General features: G+C 40.1%; 1 protein-coding gene across 2 annotated transcripts; it reads left to right on the top strand.

Annotated features, from left to right (window-relative positions):
* The first annotated feature begins 856 nt into the window (after positions 1–856).
* SOCS6 (suppressor of cytokine signaling 6) lies at positions 857–26,482 on the top strand. 2 transcript variants are annotated; one of them, XM_082283042.1, is made up of 4 exons: positions 892–982; positions 21,565–21,670; positions 22,583–22,699; positions 23,676–26,482. In XM_082283042.1, exon 4 carries the CDS (start codon positions 23,801–23,803, stop codon positions 25,403–25,405), a length of 1,605 nt encoding a protein of 534 aa, XP_082139168.1. In that variant the 5' UTR covers positions 892–982; positions 21,565–21,670; positions 22,583–22,699; positions 23,676–23,800; the 3' UTR covers positions 25,406–26,482. The 2 variants fall into 2 exon arrangements, with proteins under 2 accessions (XP_082139169.1, XP_082139168.1); XM_082283043.1 differs by lacking the exons at positions 21,565–21,670; positions 22,583–22,699 and having other exon boundaries at positions 857–982.
* Positions 26,483–27,146: the final 664 nt, after the last annotated feature.

The following is a 27,146-nucleotide window of genomic DNA, read 5'->3' as shown; positions in this document are numbered from 1 at the left end:
CCCCTGCTAGTCACTTCCATCAGTCTCTCACATCCTAAATTAAGAATTGTTTTCTTGCTCTCGAGTTAGCATTTTATTTTTAAAAAGAGACCGGAGAACAAGCAATCAAAGCAGTCTGCTTGGCTGAAGTTGCCGCAGCACAGCTGGTAGGAAGTTTAGTGTCACTTTTCTCGTGGAGATCTGTGAAGCAGAGTTAAGCACAAAAGTAATGCCTGTTCTGGCGCGTCGCTTTCACGCCAAGGGAGGTGTGAGGGAAGGTGAAGCGGAGGAGAAACCACCTCCTTCCCTCTCTCGCTCCCTCTCCAGCGCAGCGCTGGTCTCCGGGGGAGCGCCCACGGCCAGCAGCTCGCGGCGGGGCAGAGGGGGGCGGCTGAAGGGACCCCTCCGGCCGGGCGCCGGAATTAGCTCCCTGTGAACTTCACTGATGAGCTCCTGTAGCCCAGCGGAGCGGTCACACACCGGAGCGGGTGGAGGAGCGAGGAAAGGGCCGGGGCTAGCGAAGCCCGACCGTCTCCCTGCCTCCATTCCAGCGCGGCTCCCGGCCGCCCCCCGCGGGTTTCCCACGGCCGCCAAGCGGGAACGAGCACGGGGCAAGGCGCCCAGACCCGAGTAAGGGAAGGGGCTCGGCTTCTACGGGACAGACGGGCCGCGGAGGGCTGGTGGAGTCCGCCGGGCGGCGGGGGCGGCCGGGCAGCCGGAGGGACGGAGCGGGGATGCCCGCGGCCCTCCTGCCGCCGCCGGGCTGTGCGCGGGTGCCGCAGCCGTAGCCGTGCCTGCGGCAGGCGGCGGCCATCGCAGGCTCGCCGCCCCCGTGCGCCCCTCCGAGGACGGAGGGGTGGGGGCAGAGGAGGCGGAGGAAGCGGCGGCGGCGGCGCCAGGAACAGGGAGGCGGCGGCACGGCGAGGGAGGGAGCCAGAGCCGAAGCCGAGCCGGGCCCCGCGAAAGCAGCAGCAGAGCCAGCTCCTCCTTCTCCTCCTCCTCGGTGAGTGCCGCTCCGCCACCCCCGGAGGCTGCTCCCCGCCGAGCCCAAGTGCCGGCGCAGGCCGGGCCGCGCCGCCGAGGTGCCCGGGAAGAGGCCCGCGCCGGGAGCGGGACGCCGCGGCCTCCGCTGGGTGAGCGTCCCCGGGGCAACGGGCGCACCGCGGCCCGGCTCCCCCCTCCCTTCACCGCTGGCCGCGGAGAGCTGGTGCGGTGGAGGGGAAGCCGGCGGATGGGGCCGGTGCGGTTCGCCGCTTGCCCGCCGCCCTCTTCCCGAGCCGCGGCCCCGGCCTCCGCTCCCTTTGTTTGCTGGGCTCTCCGAGCCCGCGGCGGTGCCAGGCCCTGCGGAGGCACCGGGGCCGCGGCGCGGCCTGCGAGGCGGGCGGGCGGGCGGGAAGAGCGCCGGGCCAGGGCCGGCGAGGCGCTGCCCAGCCCCCGCCGTGACAAGAGGGGGCCCAGGCCGGCCTCTCGTCTCCGCCAGTCGCGGCAGCGGGGCCCGCCGGGCTCCCCCGCTCCTGCCCTGGGCCGCTGCCCGAATGCGCCCCGCGCCTACTGGTGCTATTATGGGGGACGGCGGAACTGGGCTGATTTCCCTTTACTCCGCCGTGAAACCCGCCTTCAGTTGAGTCTTGGGTATCCCTGTCTCCGGCGGGGCGGGTGTCCGGAGGTGCCGATTTGGGCAGCCGGTGCTGGTATTTGTGCGGTGGAGAAGCCCCGGGTAACAACCCGGGTGAAGTGAGGGTGCGCCAAGAGCTCCTGAAGGGGCGACCGAGAGAGGCTCCTTTCTGTGACAGGCAGCACTTAGGAACTTGACTTTAACAAAAAGAATTACCAAATCCGCAAACTTCACTCGCTTTCATTGTTCTTCGAGCTGCTTTTTATACTCTCTTTCCCTAATGATGCCACTTCTCTTAGAAAACAACTAGCCCATGCCAACCCGTTTGCTTAAGAAAAAAGCCTTTGCAAAGCAACGGGGTTTTGAGAGGTGCAAGAGGATGATGCTTCTGTGATGTGAGGTACTTCAGCTGTGTCTTTCTGACCTCTCTTTATTTTTGTCTTCCTATGTTTTCAAAACCATCTTAGTTTGGAACACAATTTTTTTTTTTTCCTGTGGAGTAGGTTACTGCGTTAAAGAAGTTGGTCGCAGAATATGCTTTAGTCAGGGAAACTGACTTCCCCTTAAAAAATTCTTGTGCCCTTTCACTGTGAAGTCCCAACCCCTCTTTCCTGCAGGCCAGGAATGTTTATGCCATGTCCGTCCTGTTAATACACCTGTAGTTAAAAAATGCCTATTGCAGGCCTCCTGTCTTGGAGAGTTGCTGTCTGCACAAGTACTCGAGGAATAATGCATCTGCATTTCTGCTCTGGGTGGAAAAAATAGAAATAGTTCTGTTTCTAGTTTTTGTTTGTGCTAATAGATACATCTTTGGACTGTAGAAAATATAGAATCTTTGGTGCAATTATGAAATAAATTACTTAGCTTGGCTGGAAGACTTTAAATCACTGGAGAATGTGCAGGTATTTTTTGAGTCTTCTGCAATAAGACAGTAGTCGTAACTCACAGTTTTATGTGTAACTTGGGAAAGACAATTTGAGCTTTTTCAAAATGCTTGTTTTTTTGAAGTGTTAAACAGTACTTGAATGGAGTCTTCACTTCCTATTTGATATTCCTTGGGTTTGTGGCATTGCACTGTGTTTGGAACTGAGCTTTTACTCAAAATAGTTTCACCTGTTGTATGCTTAATCAGGGATGTATTCCCTATATCCCAAGTTTTGAGATTTAAGTATTTTTTTTTAAAGTTAAAATTTAGGAAATTAAGCCTTAATACTTAAAAGTATAAGTGATAACAGTGTAGTGTTATACAGACATACCTGCATTAGCTAGCTCCCTGGAAAGCTGCAAGGGTATGGAGTAGTTAGGGAGAAGCACTGTGTTGTTTCCAGGGGTTTCATGAGCATCACTTTGTTGCACTGCATGTATGCGGTATCAAAGTGTTTGCTTGGATTCAGGAGATGTGATGGATGATTCTAAGCTTCATAAAAACTTGCCATACTGAAATCTAAAAAAAAGATATGTATTAACTTATAATATGCTGTTAACTTCTTTGATCCTAGATTGTGAAGTTAGTCAGTAACCTTGGGTTACTCTCGGAGAGGGATGGTTTGAAGAAATGGTAACTGGTCCTTATTGTTCTGTGAGTAGATTACAATTTCTGACTCTCCCTAGCACAGTGAATTGGTGAAGTGAGAGAGTGAACTCTTAACTAAAAGGTGTTCTCACAAAGCAAGTTAATTATTTCTGCTCTTTCTTATGAATTTTTTTTATAGTCTTACAGTAATTTGAACGTAAATATTTGCAAGACTTCATTTAGTAGTGTTGCCCTGAGTTCACTCTATATTTGCTATGCTGTTGTTGGCAAAACTGGGGCCATAGTCCAGGGTAATCCCTCACTCAAGTGCCTTATTTTCTCTTGCTTTACTGCCCTCTTGGGCCTACACAGCACCACTTTGGTACTGTTTGGGTAGTACAATGCAATAACAGAGAATAGATAGGAAGAAGGCTGTTCTCTGCTGGTGTGTGCCTCAGTGTTTAGTTGATAGGGCTTTAATGTGTGTTAGCAACAAATTAGAGAGGGTTACTCAAGCAGTTCTGATGCTCCAACGAAGAAAATAAAATACAAGCAGTATAAAAGGGAATGTAATGCAAATGCTAAAATATCTTGAGTATAGATTGGATAGGATTTGGATTGAAAAACAGAATAGAGATATCTATCTTATGCCACATAACTGTATATTTTGTACTGTAAAATATTAAACTGAGAGAAAATACAGAACTTCGAGTTTACTCTTTTTTATGTTTTTTGTTTTTCAGAAGAGAAATAATTATATCTGTGATGTTACTCATCCTTACATTTATTCCAAAATTTGTTTTCATTCTGTTTTGTTGCATGCTTAATTTTCTGGACATAAATACCGGTCTTCAGAAGACAGTAGCTATACTTGATGCAAAGGTCCCAAGTCCCAAGTTCAATTTCAGATGGCAAGTTATGTACAGCAGTATGTTTTTGTAGGAAAGAAGATGGATGTGCTTGTAATGGGATATTTATTGTCCAGGTTTAAAAAGCAGCTTCATACCACTCAAATATATTTTTGATACGGCAGAATATAAAGACTCATGGTACACAGTATATTCCTTCTTTTATTATTGTTTTTGCTTTTTCCTCTTGAAATAATTGATTTCTGAATTAAAACACTGTACTATGCAAGTTGAATAAATTCCTGTGTTAAAAATAGTTAGATTACTTTTGAAAGAAACATTTAGAAACTCATAGCTTTGGGGTTTTTTGTTGCAGACAGTTTTTTCCCACTGTAGCTGAATAATCTTAAGCTATTGAAACAAAAACCTGTCGCCTACTTCAGCCTCTCCTGGTGAATAAAATCAACCCCAAAAGAAACTGGCCTTTAATTATTGCCCTGGATGAAAATGGAAAGCTGACTGTATGTAAAGTGTTGACTGATACATCAAGGTTCTGGAAAAGGGTTCACAAACTTTGCTAGAGTTTACACAGACTGAATTTGAAAAGGCAACGTGAAGCAAATCTGGCTCAGTCTATTTATTGGGAGAATTAAAATTTTCAGATCAAAGCATCAGAAGTTTAGCTCTTCAAGTCCTTAAGCTCACTTAAATAAAAGTTGCTCTGGATACTTTCTTTTGCTGGTTTTCATGGCCTTTTGCTTTTGTCATGTACAGGCATGCAAACAATAAGCATCTGGAACTCCAGACAATTTCAGAAGGCTTTGAGGTGTATGGCTTTGCAAAGCTAACTGCTATTCATTAGTCTGTAACATGGATTTAAGAACCTATCTTGACATATTTCTAATTTTTAAAAGATTTGGAAAGATAATAATTTTTATTATCTCTCATGAAATTTTCTTCTGGAAAATATTAAGATAAAATACTCTGGAAACTATTGGCCTTTTCTGTCTCTTTAACCATCCATGTTACACTTTGGACTCTGAGGAACTCAGTTTGCCTTGTTTATGACAGGGATGTAAGCCACATGTTACCTAAAAAATTCTTTCTTGGTTGCTGCATCACCAAGAAAACTATGCAAGTTAAATACAAGTATTTGTTTAGCACGGATGTGGATACATTGGCTAACTTGTTCTGCTTCTGACTTTAAATTCCATTGAAGGAATATGAAAAAAATCTTGCTTGCAGGTAAAGCCAAGCAAAGAGTGCTGTATATAGACATTTCTGTCCAGGTGCTGCTCCCCTAACATTGCTTCCTTTTGTGTATATATAGGGCACATAGTCTCTCATGCTCTGTCTTCTGTGAAACATTCTTTTTGTAATCTGCCAAGTGCAATAGGTTGGCAGTTTTAAAAAATCTTAGGTTTGTAAAGTGTGTGGGTTTTTGTTATAAACACCCAATAATCTTGCTATAAGCTGCTGTAGAATAGTTTTGGATGAGAGCCATTTTCTCTGGCAGTGAAGGTATAAATAGTAGATGTTAGTAATTTTTTTCAGAGTTTAAGTGGTCTGTAGTTAAAAATTTAAACCATGAAAAAGAATCTGTGCATATTGTTAAGTAAATCACACAGATATATGGTATTTTTCTTTTCTTCTTAGTGCGTTGTATAATCAGTGGCTGTATTTATTGGATGTGTATGATACTGACCTGTAAGAGAAGTTGTGTAAGGTTCTGATGGTCTTGAGTTCATGTGGTGAATGCAGATAGTGGATAAAGTGATTAGTTTTAGCATTTGAGATTACCAAAGGTATTAAATCTGCATTTTTCCTCACGGATGTTCTGTATTGCTGAAAACAGTACATAGAATGGTACTCTTGAAAACATTGTTGGAAATGAGATTTCAGTCAGACACTTTACAGTGTCTGAGCTCTTGTTTTTTCTTGAGTAGTTTTATTCTTAATTAATCTTGACGTTTTCTGGTAAGTGTGCTAAAACAGTAGTTTGTAGGAGTCTTGAGTAGGTGATTGTTTTTCCTTCTCCAAAGCAGTCTGCATTCCTTAAATAGGTTGAGAACATAGTAGGCTACTCCAAATGTCTCTGAAGCATGTTTGGTCCCAAGTTGTCTCCAAAACAGTGGTCAAGCTTGCCTTCTTTTTTTGTTCCTTCTGATTAAAGGAATTCTGTCTCTCCTGGCTTTGCCTCAGTAAGTGCTGGAGGACAGGGCAGTTACAAGCTGTAATGTTGACTGGTTTTGGCATCAGTAATGGGTTTTAATGCCCTCGGAATCCCTTTGGGCTGGTAATCAGCTATTAGATTAGGAGTTTTAATAAAATAGAGAAACAGAGACAAGTGTCAGCAGGGCAAAGGTTTTTGATTACAGAAGGTGTGCCTTCCAGGATGAGCTATGTGGAACTCCAAAAACAGGGTAGGCAGCTTTTCAGACGGATGTTCTTTCAGGAGCTGGTGGGAACTGGGCAAGTAAGGAATTCTCGCTGGATTCACTGAACAGAAGCTGTTTGTGCAGGGATACCGGTTTGGGTGAAACCTGTTCTGGGGAAGTCTTCCAAGCTGGAATTTTGGTCAGCCTGAGGAGACTGGCTCTAGAATAGTTGGTTTGTGCATTCAGAGGTACGAGTCACTAAGTTATGTGTAAGAGCTTAAGTCTGGGTCTGTGTAAGGTAGGTGCCTTGTGGTATTTTTTATTCCTTCCCCTCCCTGTTCTCTCTTTAGTGGAAAACAGAGGCAAAACCAGTGCTGATCAATGCACTCTGAAACACTGACTTTCCTCCTCTTTTTGGCTTTTGAAATGAAAAGAGCTACTGGTTAGTAGTAAGTAATGCTGAGAAGTAATAAATTATTAGCCATAGGCCTTTGGCATTATTTTGTGCAAAAAATCTAGTTACTTGGGAAAATACTTGCTGTAAATGTAAATATTCTGTGCTCCCTTACTGCAGGGATAAGAGTCTATATTCTCCACCAGTACTGGTCTGAGTTGCTGTCTAATCCAGTGATGATCAGAAGAAGACAGTGAATGGAAGTTGTTATATCAGTGCTGACTTAGTTGTCCTGTGTATTACAAAAATAAGTGCTTTTGGAATCTGCAATGTTTTAAATGTTGTTTGACGGGGAAAAAAAGGAACTGAAGTTCTATGTATCAGCATTGAAAAGTATGTATCCTCTCGTCTTTCTTTTTTTTAATTGGACTAATACTTTTTTTTTTCCATTTTATTTATAGTGTGTCTTTAAACTTATGTCAGAACAGGAGAAAAAAAGTCGGTGTGCATGTACATGACTTTTGTTCATGGTTGAACTTTGAAGCATAACTAGCTTTTGCAGCCAGGCTTCTATACTCCTGGCTCTGCAGAAATTTGACCTTGCTCTGGAGATAGCTATCTTAAGGGCTTTGAGTGTAAATCTGATAGAGCACATTACTTCATACAGACAGTGAAAATTTTATCTTAGATCCTGTGTGTGAGAATTTATACACTGATGCTCAATGTAAGGCCCAGGTTTTTTTTATGTGCAAGCTGAATACAATGTACAGTGAGGAGTCCCATTGAGTTAAATATCTGCTCCCAGTTAATTAATCTTTGTTGGGTTAGGACAGAATATTAGCAGAATCAGATAGTTTAGGGCTAAGTGCAAGATGATTTTCTGTTGCTGGCAACATTATTTTTGAAAAACCACCACAACCCCAACCAAACATCTTCGAGTGTGCATCAGGACAAAGCCGTGTCTGCCTAAAAACTGCAATTAAAATATTCTCCATCATATTTGCTGGTTGGGATAGTGAGCTGTTTCTGTCTGCAGATGATTAGTGTGTAGGTGTAGGAGGAAAAAAAGAACTTCCCAATTTTAATCATGAATAATTAAGAGTCTCTCTCATTTTGACCCAAAATGAGAAAATTTGCTTGTAGAGTAAGCTTTGTCAGAACTGGCGTAGTCCTGTAGAAAGGTTTTACTGTGACGAGTCAGGACTTTGTGAAAAGGATGGCTAAGCAGCTTTGCCTGTGCAGTCAAAATTCTGTTCCTATTCTGGTCAGTGTGCAAGTTGTGCAGCATTTTGGTATGTGCCTTCTTAAAAGCACCCTTGGACTTAAAAGGACTGGGAATTTAGAAATTTATTTAATGTTTTGCCTTCTGGTTTAGTGGAAACAAAATGTTACAGTAATTTTATAAGATTAGCTGGAGATAATACTCTCTCTACAGGTGTGTTTACCCTGTGTATTTGACAGTACTTTGAGTACAAGCATGTCTCCTGTTTCCCATGTGTGGATAGACTCTAAGCCGTAAAGAAGATAATTAATTTATTCTGTTCTTATTGGGCCTCCTGCCAGGGAAAATGGGGAAGGAAATATTTTAAATAAGCTGTGTTTTGCATTCTCACTTTCTGAAATGCAGAGCTTGGATTACTCTCTGCAATGGGTCCTAAGACCTTGGAGGGGCAGCCAGGCCACATGGGGGATCAGTGGGCACATAGTGCTTAGAGCTTCACTGATCTAGGTTCTGCTACTGGAGTGTGTTCCAGGAGAGACTGATTAATTAGAGGTACTCAGAAAGATTTCCCCTTGGACACTACCTGACTCAAGATCCCCCAATCTTTAAACAAGGAGAAGGAAGTTCTATTCCTCCACGCCTTGCCTTCCTGTTTGTTGTGTTGTGCTGGCTTGTCTGTGGAATAAACCTTGCTTTCTGTTTCACTGATTGGATCTCTTTTCCTGGCTATGAAAGACTATCTTTCTGTAGCTGATACTGTTTGACAATCTCAGTTGAATATACCTCATTAAACAGTATGGGTGCTACCAAATAGAAGTGAGATGCAACTATGTAAGAGTGGGTTCCTTACACTCGATGTATTAAATGTTCTTTCGCCCTTAAAATGGATTCCCAAGTGTGTGTGAGTGAAGTAGATTGTTGTCACTGTGATTTATTTAGGGCCATAGATAATAGGTGGACATCTGGACCAGCATCCATGTGATGGAAAAAATGTATCTGCAGTGAAATATGATATTAAATACAAAAGTATGTAGCTAAAAATTCCTTTGTCATTTGCATGTACAGGTTTGACAGACTGCTAGCAGTACAGGCTGCATTTCCCAGTGATGTAAAAATATAGGATATAACAACTTGTTAGGTAGAGCCCTCATTCAGAATGTGAGATAGCCACAGAAATTTTCCACTTCTGTCCTTTCTGTATGAGGACTACCCTGAACACCAGCCTTTTGGCTGCTCTGTAGTGTGAAAAGATTTCTATTCCTTCTTCTAAAGCTGTTCTGCAGAAGATTAACAGAGCTGAAAATGAATGGTGTAGATAAAGATAGTGTGCTTTTCTCATCCCAGTGGAGTATGCAACTGCTTTGAAGAGGGAAAACCTGAATCTGACTTTCTGTCCCAATTCATCCTGCATCTGAAACTGTTGCTGCACACTAGGGTATCTTAAGAATAAGTGGGAATCTCCTTTCATGGTGTCTAGGACCACTGTTCAAGTTATTAGACTTTGTAGTTTGATTTCCATTGGTGCAAGCTCCTTATGTGATCCAGAGGCATAGTGTGATCATGCTTCCACGTCTCATGATGTCCATAAAAAGTTGTGGTTGCCACTGAATTTTAGGTGGCATGATTCTGTGTGATGATGGACAGTTTTAGATGTGTGGGTAAAGGTGTTGACCACGAGGCAGCCACTGATATTGTTCTGTTAACACTAAGTACTTCTGCTTTTTATATACAAAAGATAAGGCTAAAGGCTACTGAGGAGCTTTTAATTAAAAGAGAAAAAATATCTCTGAAATTCTGGTACTTCCTAGGTTAAGCTGCTCCCTGTATGTGTAGGGAGAAGGATTTTCATGAACAACGAAGGTCCTCATGTTTGTGAAAGTTTTACAGAACCTGACTGTTGTAGTATGCCCAAAGTACTTGCAGCTCCTGTAGATTCTTAGAGGGGTTGCTTATGCTTAGATACTGGAAAAATAATCCTAACTTGGACAAAAGTCAGATTTCTTATCTCTATTTCAGGTAAGAGTAGTTGCAGTTCTGACCTTTGCGGTTTGTCAAAATGTACTTTGCTTTCAATTGTATTTTTGGAAAGCAGGCCATCAACCTCGGTTAGATCTGTTGTGTTACAAGCAGAACGTGGTAGGGGTTGTGAGAATGCTTTGTGCCATGCTAGTGACACCAGTTTAGTCAACTCAGAGCTCGTGTCATAAAGCTTAAACTCTGGGCCTTGGCCTATTTGTTTGTCTGAATTTGCTTTCATTGTGGACTGCACTTTAATCACTTTAATGGTTTGGAACTAACCTTGAAAGGTGTTTGGTTTTTGCTGCTTTTTTTGTGGGGAGAGGGGCATTATTTTTGGTTTTTTTGTTACCCTCCTCCATAACTTTGGTGGTTTGCTTTTATTTTTTTCTGCATCTTTTTAACATCTTTAGCTACATACTACTGATGGATCTTCTCTCCTCATCCTGCTACCTGATACATCTCGGTACTGTAATATGGGTTATTAGTTTGCTTACTGCTTTGATAAACAAAACAACTGGGCTGCAAGGACTTTGTAAAATATCTGCTGAATTGTGAAGTTTTAAAGAAGACAGGAAGTTGAATCATGACTTGAGGACAGTGATAGAAAGTTACTGAAAGGTTTGGTATATCTCAAAAGAATGATGAAACCCAACCTCCTGTGTTTGACTGACTCCTCCATTGTCAGCAAAGCCCTGAAAGGGACCACAAGCTTTAACTGACCTCTTGCAGCACAAGACAATTTGCTGTTGCACTCAACTCCTGGAGCTGCACTCATTTTGTTCCGCTGCCATTTTAGAGAGGTGGGGGAGATTTCAGATTTAGGTAGGTAGGTGTTTTCTAAAAACCCCAAGAGTTTCACCACTTTCCCTCATAACTCCACATTATGTGAATTAAAAATTTAGGTGTCAGAATTAAATTACCTTTATTTTGCCTGATGGTCTATATTATTCAGCTTATGAATCCTTCTAAAAAAAGTGGAATATAAGCTCTCTATGTTGTGACTCATGAAGTTTTGAATAGAGTATCAAGTGCATGTGCTCTAACATTTAAGTGTTAGATATAGAAGCAGCAAAAATTTCCTTAATGAAGCCAATAATTTTGTCTGGAATTTCGAGCTTAATTGGTGTACTGTAAGTAAATGGTAGGACTATACATTTTAAAGGATGTTGGAGAGCAGCATTAATATAAACATTTTTGTCCCACATGTGAGAGAAGACAGAGAACTGGTCAGGAAACTCTTCTGGCTTTTCTTAGCTTCTGGGTTCTTGGACTTTGAACCTCATGAATGAAATTGTCTACTATGTTTCCTATATAAATGGTTCAGATAAAGGATATAAAATGACTTTTCTCACTATGCTGTTTAAGAGGGAAAACACAAAGCATTTCACTTGCTGAGAGAAATTATCTGTGATTATTTTAGTGATAATATCTTAAATTTTCAAGAAAGTAAAATTAGTGGAACTTAGAGATTATTTTAGGAATAAAGACTCCTAAATTTTGAATTAATATGATACATAGAAAATGTTTTTATAGTTTAATAATTTGTGCTACTGGTTTCTTACCACAGTGATATAAAAAGTATCTCCTAAGCCTTTCTCTTTTTAACTGTTAACCAGAATTGAAAAACAGGTCACAGTAACAAATCACTTTTGCTTCTTGTGAATGTGGGTGGTATCTTTAAGGGCAGAGGTAAACGTTATTATGTTACAATGAAACAGTTTTTGTGAACAGCGTTTCTCTGAGAAATGGAGTTGTTTCATGCCACTTTTCTCCTTGGTTTTCAACATAGTTTTTGAGTTCCAGAGAAAGCTTTTCCTGTATTTAGAAATGCCCTTGGATTTTTGTGTATGTAAGAATATATGAATTTTTTCCATGGCTGCTCTCTCAGCTGGGACATTGCCTATCTGCTTATTGGATAAAACTTCATCAGGCAGCCCTCGAGGGGCTGCAGGGCATACACAGAAGCCTTGCATGGTTGGGTTTTCTTTCTATAGGAAGTAATGCTAAAACAAACAATAGTCTCTGAATGTGAGTTTAATTATGAACTTTTGAGAAGTGACTAGGGAACTTAGTTTCTTGAACAGTAGCCTCTTACTTTATATGAGACACTCTGTTACAGTATTTTACGTATTCGTTGTTATTTCAGGGATTAGAATGACCTTGATTGCCTAAATGTAATTATTGTTTAAATGTAGCCAATGCCTTGTCATCCCAAGTCGTTCATAGTTCAATGAATATCTACTTCTCTTTTCAAGGAATTTTACTGAAAGGGTGCATGCACTTTCAAATTATATGTATGTTATGTATGCATTGTAGTAACACAATCGGTTATTGCTTTGGAAAAATGTTGCAGTCTTTAATTAAAAAAAAAAAAAGAATGGAAGAAATCTGTGATAATTTCACAAAATTAGCTTTCTTTCACAATGTACATGTGAATAGTATCAGTTGTTGGTGTTTGTATTCTGCTGGAATTTTCCACTGTTAGAACTTAAAGATACAAACTGATTTGGTGTGCACAAAACAGGAAAGCCGTAGAGGTAGCAGTCTGCAGGTTGAAAACTTATTAAATCTTTGAGTTGTATGGCAATCAAATGCCTTGATGTGAGGCAAGTATTATGTAATATTGACAGTAAACATTTTTGTCTGGAGGGGAATGGTGGACCTTTGTGACATCCGTGTAGCAAATACATTGTATTTCTCTCTGATAATTTGGTGAATAACGTCCCAAAACAGTGGTCAGTCCCTTCTTGTCTGTGATTCTGGGGATTGTCCTTATTAGCTGCTTCTTCCTCCTCAGCATGCTTGGAGATTTCTCTGCATGTGTGAACTCTGTACAGATGTGGGAAATCTTTCCACTTTTATTTCTCTTTAATCAAGACACTGTATTCTTTCCCTCAGACCATAAATGGGTTCATTTAATCCTTCAATTTATGTAGAGGGTTAACTGTCTCATAAAGAATTGCTGCATCTTAGCTTGAATTGAGAGCATAGTGTTATCTTCTAAGGAAACAAAGCTTTTATTCTTGTTGAAAATGGCCTGGTGGAAGCAGGTGGGGGTGATGGCTGTAAAAACATTGGAGATTCTACCTGGTCATACAAGTTCAAAGGGTCATTCATCCTCAGTGAAAAACTATAGCAGGGAGATTAATTTGGAGTCAGCCTCAGTCATGAGATCCAAGACAGAATGGTACAAGATGGCGTAAGGCTGCAGTGTGTTGCTGTATGTTCTGACCTCCTAGAAGAGCTGAAAAATAGGAAAATTAATCTTCCAGTTTCTCCAGCTGCAGAACATGACTGTGCTGCATATGATAGAAAAATTGAATCCTCTTTTTCTGTATAGCTAATTTTCAAACCAGTTGCTATCTAGCTTGAAAAATTATTTCAGGTGCTTTTGTTTCAGCTTGTGTATTTGGTAGACAAATCTCTATCGAATGTATTTGTCTTTTAGACTTTAACAGTGTTTCTTTTGTTACTACTGGAATATGTTAGATAATTAAATTCTTCAAGCAATAATTCAAATTTAGTTACTAAGTTTTTGGGGTATTTTTAAAAAGGTTTTTTTTTTTTTTTTTCCGGTAATAATATTTTGAAAGTAATCGTATTACCTGGAGCTAATTTGTGCAGATTTGGGGTTTTTTTTTTCTGGCTTTTTTAATATCTTTGATGCCAGGTGGATGTTATTTGTAGGAATAAAGGCCAATTATATATGTTTCTGGTTGTCTGTCAGATAAGCATAAATGACATAAATGTAAGTGGGAAAGTGAGCAGTTTACCACTTGCTGGTGAAGATATTGTTTTACAAACATGACCTCTGAAGCCACCTGTTGGCTAGATAGTGTGGCTAGTGAGGTGTTTAAAATAAAAGTTAGGTTTAGCTATGTTTTGGGTTTGTTGTGTTGTAGGGTTGGTTTGGTTTTGGTTTTTTCCTTGTGGATGTGACTTCACAGCTCTCCTGATACATTGTTTTCTCATTTTTGCTCCTCAAGAAGACGGTATCCCATATTGCATCTTAAAGAAAGCAAAATTGTCAGTCATGCTTGCTTGGTGCTATAGTATGTTGAAATTACTTCCTCTGCCTTCATTTTCGCATCAGGTGACTGGGACAGGCAGAAGCAAAAAAGATGACTGTAACAAATTAACAACTCATAATTTAGGGAGAATGGCAATATTTAAAAATTTGTAGTATAGTGACATATGTAGTTATGCTGTGTAAACCCTTTTAATTTTCAGCAGAAATACGAATCGCAGAATATTCTGAGTTGGAAGGGACTCACAAGGATCATCAAAGTCCAGCTTCTGGCCCTGTGCAGGACAGACCCAGAGTTACACAATGTGACACATCTTGAACTGTCAGGCTTGGTGCTGTGACCACTGCCCTGGGGAGTCTGTTCCAGGGCTCAACGGTCTGGGTGAAAAACCTTTTCCTAATATCCCACCAAACCCCTCCCCCCTCAACAATCTTCTTTCCATTCCCTTGGGTCCTGTCCCTGGTCACCACAGAGAAGAGATCAGTGCCTGCCCCTCCTTTTCCTCTCATGAGGAAGTTGTAACTGCAGTGAAGTTTCCCCTCAGTCTCCTCCAGGCTGAACAGACCAAGTGACCTCAGCTGCTCCTCATGTGGCTCCCTCTCAAGGCCCTTCACCATCCTCATGGCCCTCCTTTGAATGCTCTATAACAGCTTAGTATCTTTCCTATATACCCACCCAAACCTGCCCCCAGCACTCGAGGTGAGGCTGCCCCAGTGCAGAGCAGAGCAGGACAATCCCCTCCCTTGCCCAGCTGGCGATGTTGTGCTGATGCCCCCAGGACTCTCCTGGCTTCCAGGGCACTTCTGACTCAGATTCAGCTTGCCATCGACCAGGACCCCCAAGCCCCTTTCTGTGGCACTGCTTTCCAGCCTCTCATTCCCCAGTCTGTCCGTACATCCAGGGTTACCCCATCCTAGGTGCAGAATCAGGCACTTGCCCTTGTTAAACTTGTATGGTTGGTGATTGCCCAGCCCTCTAATTTGTCAAGGTCTCTCTGCAGGACCTCTCTGCTCCTCCCAATTTTGTGTCATCTGCAAACTTGCTCAATATCCTTTCCAGTCCTGTGTCCAAGTCATTTATAAAGATGTTGAAAGAAGCACAGGGCCGAGGATGGACCCTGCAGAGACCCACTGGTGAGAGGTCATCAGTGTGATGTCAGCCCATTCACTATAACTCTTTGTGCCAGACCCATGAGCCAGTTGCTCACCCATTGCATGCTGTGTTTATCCAGCTGTGTGCTGGACATTTTGTCCTGAAGGATTCTGTGACAGTATCAAAAGCTTTGCTGAAGTCCAAAAAGATAACATCACTTTACTTTCTTTGATTACCTAGGTGGGTTACCTTGTCATAAAGGGAAATCAGGTTTGACAAGCAGAACTTTTCCTCTCATGACACTGTGCTGTCTGTGACCAATGACAGAGTTGTCCTCCAGGTGTTTTTCAATACCTCCTAGAATAATTGTCTCTGTAATGGTACCACATGGTATGAGAGGCTTCTTTTTCTATTACTTTTCCTGTATTTTCCTCTTTCTCCTCACCATATTGTCCCTTTTATTTTCTAGTGGGTTTTTTTTCCATGGAGGCAGGAAACAAACACATAATGCAGCTTTATGTGTTAACTGAGTGGTGTCTTTCTGTATTGCCCATTTGGTATATGCCCCTCATGCTGGGGGGTTTCATTGGTAACAGAGGTTTGGCCTGGTAAGTTGAATGTCTGTTCTGATAGCACAGTAGGAAAAGATAATTCATGGTAGCTGTTTTATGTTTCCTCATCAAAATATTTGCTTGCAGCAGGCCCTTTTCAGCTGTCTTGATTTGTGTTTTGGAAGTGGTACACAGTAACAGTGTTTCTCTACTTGCTGTAGAAACACCAGCCCGAACTTTGAAAGCGAAACCAAAATCAATATAAGTCAACGTGAAGTGGTAATATTTAGCTGCTGCATGTCTGCTGAGGGCTTTCTTTCCTTTTTTGGGAAGGGCTGGAAAAGTCTTTCTCACAATTACATTATTTGGTCACTAACATAAGAGTGGTCAGATTATTGCTGACCACAAAAAATCAATTTGAGAGAATGGTCTGCTTTATTATTTCTGTCTTTCTGGTATATGCATTGAATGGATGGGACAGCATTTCTAAAATTGCGTTTGGAAATGCTTCAGGATCCTGAAACCAAACTGCATTCAGATTTGGGTTTTAGTACCTGCATCCATACAATAACATAGGTTATGTTCTTTTCAACACGTGTTCCAGCATTTAGATATTTATGCAGACTTCTCAATGAAAAGAAGCATAGAAATGCAATTTTTTTTTTGTTTTTACTGTGTTCTTCCCATTCTTCCTTTCATTTTCACAATATTAATTTCAAACACTTATGTTGTTCTCAAATACGTAGGCGCAGAATCTGTTCCTTGCCATCTTAGAGCAAAAATGTTTCAAAATTTATTCCTTTTACAGAATGTGATGTCAGTCCATATTGTTAAATGAAATGCTGGTTTGTAGAGCATTATCGTTTTACAACTTTTCAGACTCCTAACTGTGTTATGGTTTAAGAGGATTGAATAAATATCTTGGATAAGCATAAATCCTCCTTGTTATCATGCTGAGGCTACCCCATTACATTACAACAGAGGGGAAACATTTTTGTGTATTTATCTTCTGTCAGAATGGAGTGGGGGATGGACCCTTAGTTGGAAAGGAAAGGAATTCTCATGCATTATCTCCCAGGAAGTCTAACCTTTGCTTATGAAACTAAACTTAATTTTTGCTGACAGACAGTCTGCTGCAAGGCTGGCTGCTACATTCTTCTAAAATAGTAAGAAATGAAAACAGAGCCTGACTGAGCATTATTCTCATTCTTCGTCTGCTTCTGCACAGCTGTGTGAAAACTAAAAGCAAAGGTTTATTTGCACTCAATGGATGTGATTTCCTGCATTGAAACGCATGAACATAGCAGGTTTCTTTAGTGACTTCTCCCATTAGATTCATCAAAAATGTTCCACTTTTTTCTTTTTTGGTGCCTTGGCATAAATAGAACTACTGGGTTATTTTTGTTTGCTCCTTTTCCCCCTCACTGTTAATCAGGGTCTTAGAGCCAAATTGTGGCTTCATTTTCCTGATGTTTTTTCCCCATACTTCAAACAATCTGTTAGCAGTATGCTTTATTATCTTATATTTGCTTAAAAGAAAGTGATGAAAGGTGGTACTTGTGTCTGTCTTTTAGTAAACGTATGAAAAGTACAGTCAGCTTGTTTCCCTGTTTGGGTGTTGATTCTCAGTTTGTGAGAGACCTAGCAGGAATGGCTGAAGTGGTTATTGGCTGTCATCCACCCAGCTTCCCTGGAGTTTCCTCCTCCAACAGCAGCTCTGGTATCGTGACATTGTGTGTGTTCTTGAGCCGACACCAACTGGTGCTGACTTCACTTTAACACCCCCACATTAGTGTGCCTATGGTAGCTGGGGAGCAGACATGGATCCCAGCCAGCCATCCTTGAGTAACAGAGATGTAACCTTGGCTGAGGGCTGTTAATATTAGTAACTGGGTTTGGCTATTCTAGTGATGAAATTATTGTAGTTACAAGACTGTATATACACATATGAACCATAATAGAGATGCCATTTAACACCCTTAAGTTACTCCCCAGAGGAAAACCACCAATCAGATAGAAATATTCTGTTCTGCAACCAAATATGGGAAAGAACGGGACTTATTGCAAGCACTCATGGATTAAGTAGTGTTCAAAAAAAAAAAAAAAAAAAAAAAATCAGAGAAATCTAAATGTTAAAAGAGCATTTTTTTTCAACAGCAGGCCAGGGACAAACAGTCAAGGTATTTGGACTTTTCCAGTGGCTGTGTTCCTGGTTTTGCATACATTTAATTCCCATAACCAGAAGTGACAAAGAAAAATTCCTTTGTGTCAAGTTTTCATTATTAATTTACCCCACTTTTCTACATATTACTAAAGGTGTACCTCGGTTATTCACTGCTAAAGGTTGCTAGTGATTAGGGTTACTCTATACGGTGTTAGAACAGTAGTGCCCATGGACTGTTTTCTCTTTTATCTTTGTAAAAAGAGGAAGTAAAATTGGACAGATGATACGACTAAATGACATGACTTACTGTTGGTTGGTTGGTTTGTTTTAAATTGTGATCTGTATAAAACCTGTTCAATTATATTGGCCTCTAGAGAGGTTGACCACACTTTTCTCAGCTGCTCAAATCTTAGAGGATAGAAATTTAAATTTGTGGTGAAAAACTCAGTGTTCAGGTCTTTGATTAGTTAGCTTAAAAATAGGAGGCTTTAAGTACTCTTGAATTGTTATAAGTGTAATGAACTGTCAGATGAGCTTCTCATCTGTTTTTCCCTTGTTCCAAATTTTTGTGAAGTTGTACATCTGAGCCTTGCGCTCACTAGAAAAGCAGGCATGCGGGTCAGAAGGGCTTTTATAAAATTTGCAGTCGTATTAGGACAGTGTTCATCCATTAGCAAGCAAGCCACTGCTGAAACCATCTACCTTTTTTGTTGTTTTCAAGGTAGAAGAGTATGCAATGGAATTTAGATTATTTCATTTAAACACTCTTACTAAAAAGCAGTACAATGTAGGAATTTACCTGAAGCTCAGGGAAGGGAAAAACCTCATCATCTTCAGTGTGCTTATGGCAAGTATAGCGAAGAAGCCAAAAGTTGCCATGAAGTGTGTATGTTCTTTTAGAAACTGATGGTGTTTGAAGTAGATACTGAATCTCTCTTTATTTAATGAGTATTTTGTATAGTTTCTGTACTCATATAGCCTGAAACTCTAAGTACATAGCAGGAAATACCTCGAGTCAGTATTTTGTATACTGGTTTGAAGAAAAACTTCCAGTGATACAGGCTTCAGTACTGAAGTAAAATTGATGGGAATGGGTATGGAGAGCAACTCCTTAATAATTCACATGAATAGATTTAGTATCTTTGGAGAAAATTTAGACACGAATTTCTAAAATATAGCACTTGAAATTGGCATTACCTTAAGATGCTGTTTTTGACACATTCTTCCAAAGAATGCATGAGTATATTTCAGTGAGAATTTGGGGACAGCAGGGGAATGACACCTTACACTTCTGCAGATTAGAATAGGCTTAATTATCTGGCTGTGATGAGAACCTAGCGCTTGTTGTGCCAGGAATGCAGAAACTTTTAACTTTCAAGGTATTTTCAGTTATTTTCTTAATATAAAGCATTATGTTAAAATACAATAAATTGAAATTGTAAATTATGTAAGTCTTATGATGATCCAGTATAAGAATACATATATATTTCTAAGTGAAAGACAGACTTTTCAAGAATTATGTAGGATGATGTGGGTTAAAAAAATCAAGTTCAGTGCTCAACTGTTTCACTTTATGGAAATAATAAGCAGATTAACATTTATTTTAGAAAAGTTATCTGAAGTAGCGTTGACTTAATAATTTGAAGTAATTTTTGTGATGATATTTTTATTAAACTTTTTAAGGACAATTCTTTGTTCAGACATGAGTTGTATTTTGCTTTATGTTTCCAGTATGATGTTCTCTGTCCTAACTCCTAAAAGTTAATCCTAGTTTATTTCTATTGTACTGCATTTTGGCAGCATTGTTTATAGTATTTGTCTCAGGAAATAAATGTGCCTAACATAAAAGTATGGAAAGATAAGAAATTAATAAAGACAGCATAAATATAATCAAACTTTTTTGTTGGTATACTTTTGCAAACACTTCTTCGAGAAAGATATGCAATTCCAATCTACTGAAAGCATTTTGTAGCATCAAACTGAAACTACTCTGAAATGCTGGAATATTCAAACTAGATTTGCAGAAACTGATATATATTTAAAACTTTCATAATTTTTCATACATCAGTGTTGGCCACCATAATAAGAGCATGGCCTGCTCTTCAGGTTTCCAAGAAGCAGCCTGTAAAGCGAACTTTTAGCCCAAATTATCTTCACTAATAATTTCACATTTGTATGTGATTGATAAATGTTGCTCTTCCTCCAAGTTTAGTTTTCATTATTTTTGTGTGCACAAAGGGGGCATGGTGTTTGCTGGGTAGTAACCTGGTCATTTTTGTCCAGAGGCCTGGCCTGTATTTTGTCAAACTGCATAGTATTAAAGGTTCTGAGATGCAGAATTTGTGATGAAAGTTCATAAGTTTGAATTTCATTCTACTGCATTATTATGTGCATTACGATCTCATTCTCTTTCTGGATTTGATGAATCTCTCATTTTCAGTCTGTGTGTTCCAGGTGTTTCTGCACACATAGCCATCAGGCTTTGGGAATACATTGGTAGAGTTCAAGTCTGTTTATAGGTGCAAATATCTGCCAGAAGAATTTTTAAAGGTGTCTCTTGTTAGGCTGTCTAATTCACTGTACAGCAGATGGCACTGGAAGAGCACATAGGTTGAAGACTTCAGTCACGCTGCAATTCATGCAAAATACTAGTGAAGCTGTTGCTGTGCTGAGGGTTGTGAAGAAGTTGCATAATTCGTTTTAATTTATTCCAGGAAGGGGTGTATGCTGGGGCTCTTCTGCTCCAGCTCTATTAGATGCAGGCTGCAAAGAATTCTAGACTTGCAAGCATATGAGTGTATCATATATTGAGGGCTGTTTATACAGCATTTTTAAACGCATTGATGTGCAATGCAGAATTAGCTGGTACTTTTTAAGTATCTGCAAAGAGGAGTATCAGGATCAGTTAGGGTATTTGACTTCAGGGTGTATTTATTTTCTCCTGTCTTGGATAAAATATGTGTAGGAGGTATCATAGAGTGGGTCTCATGGAAGACTTGTTTAGAAACTTGCTCTCATGGTGTGAGTCTGTTCAGTTTAGTTTGGAGAGCTTCGACCTGGGCTGTCACTAGATTTTTATCACCTTCTCATGCATGAATGGACTGGGCTTCTGGATAGATGCATGTTGTTAATGTGCTTTGCAGTTGATTATCAAACCATTCTTATATCTTGACATTAATTTTTACAAGGATACAACTAATGAGCCATGCATTTTATAGAATCTAGAATATACTGAGTTGGAAGGGACCCATCAGGATAATTGAATCCAGCTCCTGGCTCTCTGCAGGACACCCCAAGAATCACACCGTGTGCCTTGAAAGCATTGTCCAAACACTTCTTGAACTCTGTCAGGCTTTGTGCTCTGACCACTTCCCTGGAGAGCCTGTTCCAGTGCCCAACCATCCTCAGGGTGAAAAACATTTTCCTGGTATCTAACCTAAGTCTCCCCTGACTCAGCTTCATGCTGTTTCCTCAAGTCCTGTCGCTGGTCATAAGAGTGAAGATATCGGTATCTGCAGACAGTACCTTCCACAAGGAGGCGGGGATATTTCTGGAAAAGTGGAAATAGTGTCAGCTTGTGGATGTCAGAAGCAGTTGGAGAACACTGGATTTCACAGGTGGAGCTAATGTGACAGTTCCCAGGCTTCTGGTACTACATACACAAAAGCACAGTTAAATTTGTCAAATGAATCAATCCTCTGACTTTGTTAGTTTAGGAGAAGCACGGAATCCTGAACTTGTAATTTTCACTCATTTTGTAGGTTCGTTACAGATGACAAAGAGTTCTGCAAATTGGAAAGGTGGCAAAATCCAAATGATTTAGGAATAGAAGGTCGTTGACATTTTGAGTCTCCTTTTAATTGACATGTAAGTCTCCCTTTATCTGCACTTGTAGGAAAGTAAAATAGTGTTTTAACCTTTGAAAATTCGTACACATAACTCAGGATTGTCTTCAAATTGTGTAACTGGCGTATGGTGTTTTAGGGTTTCATGACTCCTGATACAACAGGTATCATGTTAAAAGTGGAAAATAACTAGTGAATGTATCATAAAATACTGGTTCTGGTTTTTTAAGGTCTTAATATTTATTTATAGCAAGTAATTGATTCTTAGTCTTTTGCCTAGGAAGCAAGTGTTTTGGTCATGTTTGTTCTTTGCTGATAGAAAGTAAATCAGTTTACAGACAAGAGAAACCTTTTAGTTTCTCCCCATTGAAAGACAGTGTTATTTATTTTGGTAATTAAAAAAATGAAATGGAAAGATCTGAATGTGCTCTAAAGATGGATTTGGGATATATTGGCAGTTACGACAAGGACACAGAACCAGTCTTTGAAATAGGTTGCTGCAGATATGACTAGGGTGCAATCCAAGTAAATCAATCTTTGCTGCTTCTGCTTTTTATGGAGCAGTGTCCATCCCTTCAGCATCAGGGCTTTACTTAAAATTTTTCAAGGTGTTTTGAAATTCAGAATACATAGATGCTTCACATTGCCTTTTAGTTTGCTTTGGATATGATCCTTTAGCCTTTGTGTACTTTGGGGACCACAAAAGTTGGGCTAGGCAACAATAATAGCCAATGGACTGCTCTTTGATTGTAGCAATCATTGTTCTTCCATGCTTTTATGCCGTTTTTGAATACTTATTTAAGAAAACCATATTGTTTAGTTGATAAAACTTACTTCAGTCCATTGCACTGTTTTTCTTGGTTTGCTTGTATTGTGATACCATGGGAGAAAAGTGGGAAGTGCGTATATAAGGGCTGTTTTACTTTCCCCTCAGTCCACCAAGGTTGGAAGATTTCTTGAAAGATTCTTAGACTCCTTCAGCTTGCCATGCTTAGCCTGGAGCCAGGCTTGCTGCTGCAGGTTGAGCTGCTAACATCGCACGTATTTGGAGGTACGTGGAAAAACGGCTACTACTAATTGTAGTACCTACTTCTGTGTGAGTAGCAACTTCCCCCTCTTCTCTTTCCCATGTGTTATCCTTTTCTCTGCAGAGCTGTTTACTTTGGACAGTCTACCTAAAATTAAAACAAAATAAACCAAGCCCCTCCCAAGCCCTCCCAAAACACAGTCAAACCTCAATCAAGAAAAAAAAAATCTAAAAGATCAAATTTGTGGGTACCTGATTCTGCAAGATGCCAGGTGGGAGCAGTTGGCTGGAACTTAAGCAGCTGTGTCCACCAGGTCTTGGCAGAAGTACCAGAGGAAGAAAAGTTCTAATAGTTTTAGGCAACAAGAACCTCTGACTTGGTTTTCTGTGCCTAAAACAGTTTGGAAATATTTTCTTTCACAGAAGTTCAGGAGGGGACTTGCTGTAAATGTATGTTACTTTGCTGTTAATGTCCCTCTATTTTTTCACTACAGTTAGTTTTCCTATAAATATGTAACCTTTTAAATATTACTCAACTTTATGGAGAAAGAATAGAGAAAGTATAGCCTTGTACGACCATGTTTTTAGGACCAATCACAGTTTAACCTGCATGTAGGAATTCTGTTGAATAGAATGTTTTCTGTAGTTTTATCTTCTGTATTTACTTATGTGGGTATTTTTTAAGAGCCTTCTGAAAGAGAGGACTGTTTGTGTTTGAAAATTATATATAAATGCATTAAATATATGTGCCTGTGTGTGTGATATAAGGGATGTGTACATTTCAGAAAACACCATGCTGAAAACAGAATAAAGTTGTGGAAATCTCCAAGGCAGATATAGGAGTTTCATTTTTTGAGCCTGATTGTTTCAAAGTCAGCTCCCTATTTTTACTTTTATTTGATGCCCATTGTTAAAGTACTGCAATTTCTGTTTTTATTGGAGAGGGATAATTTTTGAAATATTTCTTTTGTGAATTTAATTGTTTTGTATTTGTTTCCAGGAAATGGCTCTTGAAGTTAAATGAGGCTGGATAAAACACATAAATGAAGCAGAAGCTGCTCTTCATGTGTTAGGGCTATATCACTGCAAGCACTGCTGATCAGCCAGATTTGGTGACTTGTCATAATGAAGAAAATTAGTCTCAAAACAATTCGCAAGTCCTTTAACTTAAATAAAAGTAAAGATGAAAGTGACTTTGTAGTGGTTCAGCAGCCATCACTAAGTGAATTTGGAAAAGATGACTCCTTGTTTGGCAGCTGCTATGGTAAAGATTTGGCTAGCTGTGAAGTCAATAGTGAAGATGAAAAAGGAGGCAAAAATAGATCAAAAAGTGAAAGTTTAATGGGTACATTAAAAAGAAGGCTTTCAGCAAAACAAAAACAGAAAGGCAAAGGCAGCACACCATCTGTAAGCTCTGCAGATGATGACACATTTTCTTCCTCATCTGCTCCAATAACCTTCAAAGATGTGCGAGCTCAAAGACCTCTGAGATCCACTTCCCTCCGTAATCACCATTACAGCCCAACTCCGTGGCCCCTTCGACCTACAAATTCAGAAGAGACTTGCATCAAAATGGAAGTGAAAGTCAAGGCCTTGGTCCATTCCTCTAATCCAAGCCCAGCACTGAATGGTGTTCGAAAGGACTTCCATGACTTGCAGTCAGAAAATGTGTTCCAGGAACAAAACAATGCATTAAAAAATACGGAATCTCAGAACGGGGACTTGCATCTTCATATTGATGAACATGTGCCTGTAGTTATTGGATTAATGCCTCAGGACTACATTCAGTATACTGTGCCTTTAGATGAGGGAATGTATCCTTTGGAAGGATCACGTAGTTACTGTCTGGATAGTTCCTCACCCATGGAAGTTTCGACTGTTTCTTCTCAAGTGGGGGGAAATGCTTTCCATGAAGATGAGAGCCAAGTGGATCAGGATGTAGTCGTTGCACCGGATATCTTTGTGGACCAGACAGTGAATGGTTTGTTGATTGGTACCACAGGAGTCATGTTGCAAAGCCCAAGAGTTAATCATAGCGATGTCCCTCCACTCTCACCTTTGCTACCTCCAATGCAGAATAATCAAATCCAAAGGAACTTCAATGGATTAAATGGCACAGATGCCCATGTGGCTGAAAGTATGCGCTGCCATTTGAATTTTGATCCTAACACTGCCCCAGGAGTTGGAAGAGTTTATGACTCTGTACAGAACAGCGGTCCTATGGTTGTGACAAGTCTCACAGAAGAACTGAAAAAACTTGCAAAACAAGGATGGTACTGGGGCCCCATTACACGCTGGGAGGCAGAGGGAAAATTAGCTAATGTGCCTGATGGCTCGTTTCTCGTTCGAGATAGTTCTGATGATCGTTATCTTTTAAGTTTGAGTTTTCGTTCCCATGGAAAAACTCTTCACACTAGAATTGAACACTCAAATGGTAGGTTTAGTTTTTATGAACAGCCAGATGTGGAGGGACATACATCTATAGTTGACTTAATTGAACATTCAATCAGGGACTCTGAAAATGGAGCTTTCTGCTATTCGAGATCCCGGCTGCCTGGATCTGCAACTTACCCAGTGAGACTGACAAATCCAGTATCCCGGTTTATGCAGGTGCGCTCTTTACAGTACCTGTGTCGTTTTGTAATACGTCAGTACACCAGAATAGACCTGATTCAAAAACTGCCTTTGCCAAACAAAATGAAGGATTATTTACAGGAAAAGCACTACTGAAAGCTTACGGGAATCTTGCATCTTGCACTTTGGGAACAACAACAACAAAAAGAGATTGAACTACAGTTTACAGACTTTCATTATTATCAAAATCTTTTGCTGCCATAAAAATATTTCATTTTTATGTGTAAAAGAAAAGTAATGCATTTGGATTTATGTTTGTTTTGGGGGGTTTTGTGTATTTTGGGAGGCTTTTTTTTCTTGTTTTGTTTTGTTGGAAAGAATGATCTCAAGTTTATTTTTAGAAGTGTGAAATAGCTATCTTTCATCAATGTGCAGATTAATCACAATGTGAATGATCAAATTCTCCTTAATTTCCCCCAAGTCCTTTGCTGCTATCCACTGTGATTTTTATGCATTGAAAGCACATTTCATGTGTATTCAACGATAAGTAAAAGTCAAATGAAACTTGTTGAATGGATTTTTTTTTTTTCTTTTAAAACAAACTCTGGAAAAAAATGACCATGGATGAAGAACATATTGGTATTCTAAATTACTGATTTTACATCTAAGTTAAAAACTGTTTCCTAGTGTCATAATTAGACATTTCTATAGACATAAGCCCCAATATATAGACAGAGCTGTGTGATAAGAACATGGTTATGCAGCATATCTTTGGGAAAAAAAAAAAGCCTTCCTCCTAAGCCTTGTACTGTCTGTACACTCTTGTTTTTGAGAAGGTTGGTTCAGCCTTCTTCTTGTCTCAGTGTTTTGTCCTCTAAAAATGGCCTTTAAAAAAAAGTCTATGAAAGTCAATGTATAGTACCTAGAAGGAAATTGTGGTGTTGGGGTCTTGTAAAATATTACCTTTTATAATCATGCCATCAGTTAAATAAATGAACACCTACCAGGTCCCCTCTTTCTCTCCTTTTCCTTCCCACTTACTCTTGCAGAGTAAGAGGGAGGGAAGTTTCCTGAATTTGTTGGACTCTAGGAATTGTTATTATGGGAACGTAAATTTATAAGCCATTTTGGGGATGGGGTAAAACTTCTAATAGGATGATTTCTACCATATTTATATTCAAGCTACTTGAAATTTTATCATTTCCATTTTTCTACTTTTTTTTCCACTTCAGAAAGTACAGTAATACACTAATGTCCCTTGGATAATTTTCCCCTTTTTTGTATAATCTTTGGGGAGGAAGAAACAGGACTGATAACTTCCATTTTATATGGAAGATGTTTAAAATGCGTCTCTAAAGCGCTATTCTCCTAGCCTTTCAAATTATTGGGAAGAGGCGTTTGGATATACAGTGACCACAGAAGATGTTTCAGTTTACTGTCATGAAATATGTTTTGACATTTGAAATGTTGAATCAATTAAGTGTTTATGATATCTGTCAAAGATTCTGGCATTTGAAAAGCTTACAGTTATTCTAAACTTCTGTAGGGAAAAATAGACTTTCAGTGGGGAGTACAAGTTCTACACTGTAATATTTTCATCATGCAAGGTTAATCCATGGCATTTTCCTGTTTTGGTTTGGTTTGGTTTTCTTTTCTCTCATGGTTCTATCACTTTTATGAATTACTTGTTAAAGGGGTCATAGCTGGCTTGGGAGGGAGGCCTGCCTCTGCCTTGGTGAGAGGCCCTTCTTTGCCTGCCTCTACTCCCTGGTTTGTATTTTAGAATGTCATATTCCCCATCTCTGGTAGAAGTGGCTAATGAGTAAAGATCACCTTAGGAAAAAAGGTCCGTCTTTGATACATCTTTCTTGTTTGGGTCATTTTCTCCTTATTTAAT

This window comes from Coloeus monedula, assembly GCF_965178545.1.
Source record: "Coloeus monedula genome assembly, chromosome: 1".
Classification (NCBI taxonomy): domain Eukaryota; kingdom Metazoa; phylum Chordata; class Aves; order Passeriformes; family Corvidae; genus Coloeus; species Coloeus monedula.
This window is presented reverse-complemented; position numbering and strand designations above follow the sequence as displayed.